General features: G+C 37.4%; 1 protein-coding gene across 2 annotated transcripts; it reads right to left on the reverse strand.

Moving 5' to 3' along the window:
* LOC109833449 (carbon catabolite repressor protein 4 homolog 1-like) lies at positions 697 to 11573 on the reverse strand. Of its 2 annotated transcripts, none has more exons than XM_020401119.1 (12): positions 11040 to 11573; positions 7703 to 8468; positions 7094 to 7180; positions 6919 to 7002; positions 6761 to 6847; positions 6556 to 6642; positions 5776 to 5829; positions 5608 to 5699; positions 5377 to 5491; positions 5149 to 5299; positions 4884 to 5036; positions 697 to 813 (listed from the first exon to the last, which is right to left on the reverse strand). In XM_020401119.1, exons 1-11 carry the CDS (start codon positions 11195 to 11197, stop codon positions 4891 to 4893), a joined length of 1827 nt encoding a protein of 608 aa, XP_020256708.1. In that variant the 5' UTR covers positions 11198 to 11573; the 3' UTR covers positions 697 to 813; positions 4884 to 4890. The 2 variants fall into 2 exon arrangements, with proteins under 2 accessions (XP_020256708.1, XP_020256709.1); XM_020401120.1 differs by lacking the exon at positions 697 to 813 and adding an exon at positions 1159 to 1519.

Raw genomic sequence — 12781 nt, forward strand, 5'->3', positions numbered from 1 at the left:
CAGCTCCAAGGGAACTGCGGTGCTTATAATTTCAGATACAGTGTTGCTTCCGCATTATGGATACAGCAAAATGATGCTTCCTCGTTATGGATACAGCAAAATGATAAGAATAAAGAAATGTTTAGCATGCTTAAATGTATGCCTACACGCAGACAAGTGAACACAGCCCTTTAAATTCAGGAACAAACTCATCCAATTATATTCAAAAACTTCATGGAAGACATTACTAAGTGCGTTTCGCAAGGAAATAAGATGCTCCTTCTCTGCATGCTACTACTACATTCATGGAATCAAAATATGACAGCATTATTCTCCCCATAGCTCTAATAAACTAGTAATTTACAAGAAGTTGAAGACCACATTGCAAGTTTATCCTCACATGATCATTTTAATAATCACGTTGGTCTATATAGGAACAATAACTACAATAATCTCCCAGCCTTCCAACTCTACTATTTCCCAAAATATACTGTAAATAATTATTGATGGTTATCCAAATATCCACAAGATGAAAGTCTTTGATCTCCCGGCCTTAAACCAGCATCGCATAAAACAGCTCAGATTTTGTAAATCTCCTGATGATTTTTTTTTTCCAAGTATGACTGAAGGGCCGAGTAAGAAGCAAAAAATGAAACGAAACATTCAAACACATTTTTTTTCCATAATGCTTCTATAAGACGTTGACATGATACAAAAACGGATAACATAATGAAAGAGAACAGGTACATGATCTGTCACTTTCTGAAACTTGCCAGATAAAATTCTCTTGAATCAACCGAATTTTGTCCTAGAACATCAACAGTAATGGAGGACCTGCAGAAAAGCATTAACGATGAATAAGGGCAGAGCTACCAAAATATAAGGATCGAAAAAAATTTGATACACTAATATTTATTTGTCGGCGAAGTGAACAGGTTAAAGTAACTTCAATATCAACATCAAATAGACATTCCTAGAAAATCGGACTAAAAATTTCGACGACAATGGTGTTGGATATAGAACAGCTTTTGACATGCCAGAATGACCCCCCAAGAAAAAATATTATACTGCACAAAAAGTAACTTCCAAGGAAGAGAATGTGTGGTTAATGGGAAATATCATTTTTGCAAGTTACAACAACGTTGCAGCGGTCAAAGATGTTATTCAACAGTACAAACTGATTTAAGGTTTACATGAGTACTTGTAATTATGACATAGGGTTCTAATAGCAAGACCTTTTACGTTTCATGTGACAAGTCAAAAAGAGAACCATCTTTTGATTGCGGGTTATTCTTTTTCACTGGCCATATAATAATGGGGATTATTAATAAGGAACTCCCCAACAGTACTTTTTAAGCAGTCAGCTTCCAAGTCATTACATGAACCAAACAATAACACATGATATGTGGTAAGCTCCTCTTTAACAATAATGTTTAATTTTCTTTTTCTATCGCCAATCATTGCCCTTATAAGGCAATGGTTGGCAAAAACCTAAGAGTCATCATGGCCACTTCACTTCTTGAATAGTCAAAATCTGACACTGAAAAACAGAGAGAGATAGGATTACCAGAACAAACAAATATACAAGACAAGATGAAAACTGGATTGACCAAACATATACGTAAATTCAATTAAATTCTTCTGCAATCTTCAACAATTGGGGATGGGCACATTAACATAGAACACTGATTAGCACAATTTTAAAACAAGCCAAAATACAAAAAGCATGCAAAACCTGAGGCCAGGCTTAAAAACACTAATGTGATTCATACTAAATATGAAATATGTGTTTAATGTTTGACCTGTAATTATCTTAAGACGCCTCATGGTTGGGCCATCTAATAAAAGTACTCTGCACCTTTCAGAAACAAAAACCACTCTTGCCAAAATCACAGAGGTCTAGCATCTCTAAAAGAACCTCACTATGCACTCTTCTTAATACAAAGTTGCTGTTTGTGATAAGAAGTCAGCACCACCCGAGTAGAAAATCATTGTGTACAAAACTTAATTTACCAACAAAATTCAAACAAAAATGGCTTGACAACATAGATATCCGTCATTTACCCCAAAAAAAAAGAGGAAAAAAGGTGTTCTGGTTGATGGAATTAAAGTAAAGACTGATGCCACTTCAAATCCAAAACAAACTCAAGCCTATAATCATGTTTGGGAATGTACTGTAATTGGTTATACTTTCAATTGTTGCCTATAACATCCATAAAAGAAAAAAAAATTTGTTTGAAAATATGTTACCACATAACGTGTGCATTATAGACTACTAAATCAGTTTTTAATACATTTAAAAAAAAAGAAAAAAGAAACAAGACATACTTGAACGTATAATATCCAAAACATGGCTGTGCTGGTTATTGTCTTCAGTAAGATCTTCACAGCTTAATAACACGCCTCAAAGATGAATGTCATCTACTCTACAGTTTTGAAAGATCAGATAATGTGTCCCGTCTCATGAATTTAAAGAGCACAACCAATACTAAATAACTAGCATGCTAGGTTCTATAGCAAGCCAATCATCTTTGATTTGCTTGGATGGTTCAGCATCAACATATAGCTCTGAAAACACTGGTGGATAATTTCAGAATTCATCGAACTTCCATGGAGCCTTCAGAACATGCTGCCTCACTATGGAAAAGATTTAGAGAACACCAACAGTGTAGAATCAGGCTATTCTTCCTTGAGAAACCCACTGGGTACAAAATATTAATTGTTTATTAAATGAAACTAAAGCTGGGTTACACCAGTTGGTGAGATCCACGAAAAACTGTTGTTTCAAAATATAGTGGTCGCGCATCGAGTTGTGATAGATGCCAAGGACCAAATAGCAAGTGCAGAAACAACTGCTGTGAACGAAGTCCTTGTCTCATGATGGCAAAGGAAAAATGAAAAATTAAAGAGTAAGAGGCATGTGCTGATTGTCTAACAATAAACCATCAAACTTGGGTAGTAACAGTTACGCCCATCTTGAGGTGGAAAACCCTTTCAGTTGCAGCAACTGAGTCCATGGCCTATACTAGGATTACGAAGGAGTTCATGATCAGCAACGGTAAGACAACTACTTTTCATGTGGATAACCAACTAGAACAAACCTTTTGAATGCTTAAGCAATATGACCATGAGTAAGGTTCATCAACTCATGATCAAGGATTTAGTTAAAGAAAATAAATGATGGGGTTCTACTGCCCACGAAGATGAAAAGGAACCTGAGACCCATTTACTTGGAACAAATGACAATATAGTTCTGCTGCAAATGGCTTAAACCACAGATACTAAGGACATGCAACATCACTTCCCACATTGATCAATCAACCAAAGAACAAACTGACAAAAGTGTTAACAGATGATCCCTCCGTCAAAGCAAAGGCAGACAAAAGAGCACACATATCACACAAACCTCAACAATTTTTCACAAGAATTTCCATGCCCCCAAGATATGAATTTATAATTTGAAGATTAATATCATTCATTCAATTAACAATTTAGTTACTGACGTTGCACTCCATCCATGTCTGTATATATTGTTCCAGTTTTAATTTCACAAGTGTGACAATCCATGAACATAGTTTCACAATTTACAATCTAGTTGTCGTTCAATATGAAATGTTTTCCCTTCTGCCTCTCAAGGTCGATATTTATGGTTGCTCAAGCAAATAGTGCATTTCAAATAAGAAATAGAAGGACCATTTCCAAACAAAATTATCTTTACAATCATCGTTTTAAAAAGCGGTATGTGAGGCCGCCTAGACCTAAACGGTACCTAGGCCGCCTGCCTAAGTTGTGGGAGCGCCTAGGGGAGAACATGCTACTTATGCGGACTATACGGTATTAGAAATTGGTATATGGCTCGGTTAAGCATAGCAATGGTTGAAGAGAATTGGCCAGGTTAAAATGTACTGAAGATCAAAACTCTATGTCCAGGTCTATCTCAAGTAAAACAATGAGGATATGATTTGAATCTTCAAAAACGATCATTATCTCTCAATGTTATAAACGTCTATTTGCCACTTAAGCTTCCGCCTAGGCACCTCGCCGCTAAGCACTAGGTCCGGCGCCTAGAAACACCCAGCGCTTTCTAAAACATTGTTTACAATATTTGATTCTTCCCATCTCAGCCTATTTCCCAATGTAAACCATGTCTACTTTCTCTTAAGTTACAACACTAGTTCCCCAGATCATGTGAAAGATATGATTTCTAGAATATTAGGTTCTCCCGCTTCATCTTAATTTTAAGTGCATAGCATTGATACTTTCACTTGCACCATGCAATGTTACATTAAACGCTGGGCGCTTCTAGGCGTCGGACTTGGCGCCCAGCGCTTAGTCACCTAGGCGGACGCCTAAGCGGTTTCTGGGCGTTTTTTTTTTCTTTCTTCATTTAAGTGGTGGTCGATGAGGTTTTGCTGAAGGTCGGAGGAGGTAGTGGAGATATTCATATTTAAAGGTTAATGGAGTTTGGAGGACGTGTAGGCTACGACACATAAAATCACAATCAAGGCCTTCAGGGTGCAATCTACGTAAGCAGACAATGCTCCCCTAAACGCTCGTAAAATCTAGGTGGGTAGCCTAAATACTGCCTAGGCGCTAGGCGCTAGTTAGGCGGCCTAGGTACCGTTTAGGTCTAGGCGTACGCCTAAGCGGACTAGGCGGAGGTTTTTTAAAACAGTGGCACCATGTCATAAAAACAACCTAATTTTTACATAAAGGACATATAAGCATGTTATCTCAAGCCAAAAAAGATGAATAGCAAATGTTCCGTACAGAAAAAAGAGTAACTTAACTTAATTTTAAAAATGAATTCAAGTACGCAACCTAAGAAATTATGAACCATGCACAGCATAAGAAAGGAAGTAGTGCAGATATCTTTCCACTAACAAAGGAAGAAGTGCAAGCACCTGCTTTTCAACGTCTGATCCTAGGTTTGCATCGAAATTCTGCTAAAAGCGCTATATGATCAGAAGACCACTCTGGAGAAGGAAGTGCTGTATCTCTGCGTAAGCTATCCTCATCCAAGAGTTCCAACAGTGATTCCACAGTCAATGAATCCGCTGAAACACAAAATGTGAATCAAAAGTAAATATATATAATCACAAACCTAAAGCACAAAAAGAATATCAAACAAAGCACAGATCTAAAGAAAGGACTAAGGAAATAGCATACCTGTGTAGAATATGTAATCAAGGGTCCCAATGAAATCCCTAGTACAGTTTGTGAATAAAGGTTCATTTGTTGCCGGGTCCAAGTTTCTTCTTTGTTGCTCAAACCCGAGACCAACTCCACCAGTTCTTGCAAAAGATGAATATGCACTTACCTGTTGAATGTGTATGTCCTAATTTTGAGGAAAATAATAATAAACCTCAAGTTTGAGCAATTGAAGAGATATATTACCAGTGGGAGCTGGTGGTTTAATTTTGTAGCAGGGCGTAAGATATTAAGGGGGTCTACGGCCAAGTCTGGATGCATTTGGTCAACCTTACCCATGGCAAGAAGCGTGTGAGGAGCACTGCATTCCAGAACATACACGAATTTATATAAACGTAGTTTGGATGGCATGAACATGCACCACAACATGCAATTGTGTGTGTAATTAACGGGTATCATCAGAAAGAACGTATGTACCTTCCAGGAACAGAATTAAAATCTCCACAGACCAACATTGGTATATCTGCACTGACGGCAATTTTTTCTAATCCTTTCAAAAGAGTATGCACCTGTAATGATAGGTTATAGAGGATGAGGTATGAAAACAATGCGAGTATATGTAACACCAAAATACTAAATGCAAACCTGCCAGAGCTTTACATCCTTGTGATCCTGATGAACGTTGACATGAGTGTTTGCCTGCAATGATGACAAAAATCGCTATTAGTCTTGAATACCAAGAGAGATTCTAGCCATGTATGAGATGCAAAGCATATAAAGTCCTAATAGTCATGATAAACATGAAATGAAAAGAGTGTATGTTACCACCAACCCAAACCACTCTCAAGAATCCTAAACACACTGTCCCTTGAAGAATTGAATGATAGGACTTAAATCGATGAATTTTGATACATCAGGTTTAATTTGGGGTTAACATGGCTAGGACATAGACATTTGTTGCCAAGCAATAACAAACAGCAACAATGTTTCCTCGAAGTAAAAGAGAGTTCTCCTTTCTAGATGTGTGAGTGAAGAAAAGCCGGAATAAATTTGGTTAGTCATGCACTGCCTTTATAGAGAATAAACATCAAGAAAATTTTCCTAATATTTTAAGATCAACAAGAAGAAAACTTATCCTCTATCCAAATTTTAACAACTGCCAATTGTTACTTTTAATTTTAACCTATAGTAGCTTATGCAAAACTTTTTCTCTATTCAAATTAACAACTGCCAATCGTTACTTTTAACCTATAGTAGCTTATGCACAACTAAGCCTCTATGTTTCACACTTTTGCCTTTTTTTCATTTTATGGAACTATTAGCACACTTAGTTGTGTCATGTATGCCCCAGAATATCATCGCTCTGATTGTTACAATTTTTTAGCACCTATTATTAGCATCTAGGAGGAAGGATAGAGAACTCACCACACATAGAAGCTGTCTCTTTCCAGGAGTATCAGTCCCATGGTTACTGAATTTAGCTTCAAGCACCACAATAAGCGCAATATTATCCTGTTCAGTAAAAAAATTATTTTATTTAGGTTTCAAGCTAAAAGGTTGTATTATTTAGGTTTCAAGCTAAAGGAAAAGCATCAGGTATGCAAAATCACCCAAAAAATTAACCAGAGACCTTAATCAATCTACTCAGAGCAACTTTCTTCTGACTAGCTGCAATCACCGCATCAGTCAAAGATTGTGCAGCTTTATTAAACTCGACCTGGAATGAAACAATTAGTAAATGTGATGCCAAAATAAAAGTGCATGTTAGACACAAATATATCCTTATACCTCATATTTTTTGACATGTGAAAATTTGTCTCTGCGGAAAAATGTTGCACAACCATCAACTGCATTGGGATTTCCATTGTAAACCTGAACGGACACAGTATTTGATTTCAATATGTATATAGGCCTGGAGGTCCTTGAATAGCATTGAGAAGGAAGAAATCATCTGAAATCTAACCTCAGACGTTTTCTTCTTGTAAAGTCCTTGATATCCATGTTTATCAAGTTCTGGCGCGAAAAACTCGTCAAAGTGATCACTTTGAACCTGCAAACATGATGCGGTAACTCTAATTCCTTGGCAATTTAAAACTTCACAAGGTTTAGTTTTTCTCCTATAATAGGAACATAATACTATTTACTTAAGATGGTGTAGATGATATCAGGAGTTTGAAGGACAAGGCCAGCAGAAGAGAAGTTTTATACATTATAAGAAAGGACTTCACTAGTAAAGTCTAGAAAAGGGGGAAATGAAATTAGGAAAGTGTTACAGACATCTTACACGGTGATGGGTGAATAAAGGAAAGGGGGAAATTCATAATCCTTTCTTCAAGTATCCAAGGATTAGTAGAAGAATCAAGGCCCAATTACATAAAAGGCTTTCCAGACTTCTTATTTTATGCAAAATTGAAGAATGCAGATCCATGCTTTGCAATCAAACAAATTTAAAATTTACTGTCAAGTTTCTACATGTACTTGTGTGAGTTATGCATATAGATACAAAAATAAAGAATTGAGTGCAGTGATAATTTTTTTATTGCAAAAGAGCACAACATAACCAACAGCATACCTCTTGAAGACAAAGGATATCAGCATGATAGCCAATAATTTCTCTCAACAAGTTCTGCCTACGGTAAGTCCAAGAGAGGGCCCAAGATGGACAATAGCTGTATGATTCACTTGTCGCATATGCATCAGAAAGAACATTGTAGGAGAGCACAGTGAATGTTCCAGTTGATGCAGTTCGACCATCAGGTTCCAAATGTCCATAGACATCAAGTCCGTTCACAGGAATCATTCGACGAGGAGTTGGAGATGGAGCTGGAATAACACGTGAGGTCAGAAAGGTACTTGGAGCTCCAACAGGGGTTCTTGTCTCTGCCTCTATAGGTACACATTCAAACTTCAGCACATGGCCAATGTCATCAGCAGTTGGGGTATATGTTCTAGCACGCCCAACTTCAAACCAGGTTTCACCTCCATTTCTTTCTGAAGCAGTTACAGGATATAAAGGTGTAGAACCATTGTTCAGGCTTGGGCTCTGTCCTACGCCTGATGTTGAACTAGAGAGCGCTGCACTGATGATTCCAGATCCAGTGCTATTAAAGCGTCCATATAGCTCTTCTTCTTCGTTTCCGTTTTCTTTCACAGCGCTAAGTGCTCTTTCATGTAGGACGCGATGATGCTGCCAAGCATCAGAGAAACACCTAGGTGAGCAATGATAGCTCTTGGCAATCGGTACTTTTGCTTTCAGACAGCCTAGACACTGCAATGTTGCTTGTTCAGTTGGATGCACACTGCAGACAGCAACTTTCCGATCATTATGTACACGGTACCTGCAAATAGATTAGCAATAATATCAATGTAAGAAAGTGATGATCTTGACAAAGCAAACAGAGCTGATACTAAGTACAGAAGATTAAAAAATAATACACCACATCTTGCATACTGGTGCAACAGTCGATAATCAATAACAGATAGACAATGTAGATATATGTATGTAAAATGACCAACTGGCATGATAAACATAAAATATGCAAAAAAAATACATTTTAAAATGAAATTTGCATATAGCTTAGCAACAGAAAAGTAAAACCAAAGGCTACTGCAGCAACGGGCCCCTGAAGGAGTAAGTATTTGCATTTATTCATATATAACTTATTATATGTTTGCAGCTTTACGGAATAGCTTCGATATAACTTAGCGAGATAGGCATTTGTTGCTCAGTGCTAAGCCAACCAAAGTGACGGAGGACGAATTTCATTTGGAAAATCACAGGGTAAGAGATGAAGAAAAAACACAAAAAGCAGGTGGAGACCTCTTCAGTATTGGAATTTTATCTTTTCGTTGAAAGTTTATTGCAGACTTTTTTAATCCATAAAAAGGTAAGTTATCAGTTAGGAATTTTAGTTGACTTTATTAAAATAGAGCCCCCTCTCTCGCTCAATTATGAATGATATTAATGGATGCACCACATCATTCCAAAGGCAATTGAGCAGCAGAATTTTCTCTATCTGCCCTCCCTCTGTTCTAAACCGCTTTAATCGCCACAGAGATTGCTTCCTCAGTCTTGTTTTATGAGTATGATTCCTTGTAGTAGTCGCCATATCACCACACCTCTTCATCTAAATTCTTTCATTATTAAGGGACACTTAGAAGCTTGTTTTCTGGTTAAATAAACTTATATTGCACGAGCAGAAAGGCACATTTACACTGAGGCTACCATGGTTGAACTCTCTCAAGCTATTACTTGCTACAAGCCTACAACCAAAAAGTATATCACCAATACACAGAGGATTAGGATTGACAATTCATAAACTTGCCACATTTTCTCCCAAAAACTTTTCCATCTCCATGTTGTGCTTGGTAGCCGTTGTCCAAGTTTTGCTAAGAGAACAAACAACAATAATGATGTGATAAATAGCAATATTCATCTTCCCCCATCCTACCCCCACACAATCTAACCAAACAGTTACAAACAATATGGAGCAACAATCATACAACTTACTTTACTGTGACCAAAAATTAATCAGCCATTGGTTAACAATTCATAAAACCAAACCAGTGTTTTAAAGGCGAGGCACCTTAGTGCCTCAGGAGAGGCGATCTTCTAACTTAGTGTCTTGTGCATTGCCAAGCGATGAAGGTTACTAAGGCAAGTGCCTTTTCGCGCCTCAAGAGCTCACCTTATGACCTTGCTTTGGAGTGGTGCTGGCCTAAGGCATGCGATGCAAGGCGTGGTGTTTGTCTCTAGTTCAGAATTTTGAGGTTATGACAGGTATCCGATAAAGTAAAGTTTATTTTTATTATTGAATTTGTGTTTATTTTTCTTGTCAATTTTTTTACCTTTTTTTGTTGTAATGTAGTTTATTACCTATATCATTTTGAGGACATTCCACAATTTGAACCTTAAAGTTCATAGTTTGCTGCTTAATAATCTATGTTGGCAGTACTAGTTATTATTACTATTTAGTATTTGTTAATTTACTTGCTATTTCATTTAGATGGTTTATAAAGTATTAGATTTGTGACATTGAAAGCTTGGCACTAATTAATTTGGCTTGTTGCTATTTATCGATATTTGCATATTATTTATAGTGTTTATGAATTTTTTGAATATTTATCACCTTGGTTCACTCAGGCAACATAGGACCTCGCCCCCTTGACCTCACCTTTTGCTTTTAAAATATTGAACCAAACTCTTCCTAAAACCCTCTTCTCAATCTCTACTTCAAGTTTCACAAGATGTTTCAAAACAGCTAACATCTAATTGTCACTGTCATTGGAAAATATACTCGTACTCCTGTTTTCGAACATCTGAAACCTTGAGTGGTTATTTCCATTAGGATATCATGTTAAAACATAGAGATTAAACTCCAAAGAAACAAATGGTGTACAGGTCAACAAACAATATGCCATAGCATTAAATATGTCACCTGCTATTTAAAAGATTAATCTTCTAAATTTCTATCCTGAACAATTATAAGTAAATGACTAGGATTCAATTATAAGTAAATGCAATATATTAAGATTGGCTACAAAGATTTAAACTGATTTCCATGGCATAGGAAGCACTAAAGTTCATATACTTAATGCCGCCCTTGAAATCATATAGGCGAGGAAAAGGGTAATTACAAAAAACAAAACAGGAACGCATTTCTACAGCAGCATTATAAGTTACTGCAATTTTTGAACTTATTTCCTCCTCTCAATTTAATCTAACAAGTGCAAAGGAAAATCTTTTCCCAATCAATCAGAAATCAAGCTCTTACTGATCATACAACACAACACAAAAGCCGTTTACAATACACTAAATTAGCTAACAGCATATAACGATGAGAAAAAAAGAACCAAGATGAAATCTTTACATAATCTAAACAACGAGATCGGACTCAACAAGCACTCACCACTTATATCTCATGCAATACCCCCCAACGGGCGCCGACTCAGGAACATCCTCATTCGAAATCGAGTTGTCTGGCCGCTTCAACAGAACGTACGGCGTGATCTCACAGCCAACGATTGGGATCTCGGACGGCAAATGGACCCTAAGCACGCTCAGCATGCTTCCCACACTTCAAAAACCAAAAGTTCCACCTCTTCCTCTTCTCTATCAAACCCTAGCCCTAAGAATCCGATATGCCTAGCAAAGGAGCGGAAGCGGGGCGGATCCGCCATTACCCGACCCGTGAACCCGCCAGGATTGACCAATCCTATCGAAACCCTAGATGTGGATAGGAATTGGAACGGGGATCAGAAAATTGATGATAAACCCTAACTTTAATGGTAAGATACGAGAAGGTGAGAGATAGAGATTAGGGTTTTACAGGAACTGGGAAAAAATATTAGGGTTTTTTGAGAGGGGTTGAGAATTTGTGGGAAGTTTTTGATTTGGGGAATTTAAAGGCTTTGCAACTTTTGGGGAAGTCTTCCCTGTTTCTCTCTCCTCGCTCTATTTAAATAGGATTGTGGAGCTTAAAGTTTTTTGTTTATTTAGTATAATTTTTTTCCCCGCAGATATGCTTTTCTATAATTGTGATTAGTTTGTGCACGGTGCTATCTAAAAACTGTTAATAATAAAGAAGATCAATGTTTTTGGGTCCCACGAAGGGTGAAAGTGCAAGTGTACCTGGTAGACTGGTACCACGGTATTGAGGGATATTTTTTTAGTGTGCATTTACTGTTATAGATTATTTCAGTTAGGGCTTGTTTGGATTGAGGGGAATAAGGGTGAAGAGAAGTTAGGGGAACTATTCACCTCTATTCATCTTGTTTGGGAACATTTAGAAGGTGAATTTATTTAGGGGTGAGCATGGTTCGGTCCAAACCGAAAAAACCGACCGAACCGAACCGAAATAAGCAGTTCGGTTCGGTTTCATTTGTAAAGCGGTTCGGGTCGGGTTGAAAATTTTTCAACCCGAACCGACTGAACTAACGTACCCAATACCCATTTACCCTCAAACCCAACCCGTCCCTCAAATAATGACTCACGACTAAACCCTATAATCTCAGCCACCACTTCCTCTCCTCGGTTCCTCTCTCTCGCTCCCTGTCCGGCGCCGCAGTGCCTCACTCTCCAATCTCCATTTTCGCCTTCCGCGCTCGCTACTCGGCCATCGATTCGCCAACATCGTCTGCAAAAAAGCGGATGTTGATATGAACAAGAGGTATCATCGTTGAGATCTTGTGAAGTTAGGGTTTTTGTATCTTTAACTTTTAAAAGTTTTGTTTTTTATTGTTTTTATGGTCAGAGAGCTCTCAACTGCTGAGCTTGAGAATCTGATGACGATTGTTGCTAATTCTCGTCAGTTCAAGATCCTATATTGGTTTTTGAACAGAAAGAAGGGTTATAAAGATGAGAAGTACTCTTAGGTTGTTTCCAATGCTTTGGATATGAAGCTCAGGGATGATTTGGAACGCTTGAAGAAAATCGGGTCTGCTATCATTTTGACTTTTGTATATCTCTTTATTGTTATAAGTTTATGCTCTCCTATTTCTACTATTTTAGGTTGTGGAACTATAAATTGCATATTTTATCCCTCTATGATCTTATTATTTAAGAACTACTGTAAACAATGTGGGTTTTCTTGCATTATTCTTTTGGGTGCTATTGGGTAGTTATCTCTACTATCCAAATAAAATTTTTAGT

Source organism: Asparagus officinalis, chromosome 3 (genome assembly GCF_001876935.1).
Source record: "Asparagus officinalis chromosome 3, Aspof.V1, whole genome shotgun sequence".
NCBI lineage: Eukaryota > Viridiplantae > Streptophyta > Magnoliopsida > Asparagales > Asparagaceae > Asparagus > Asparagus officinalis.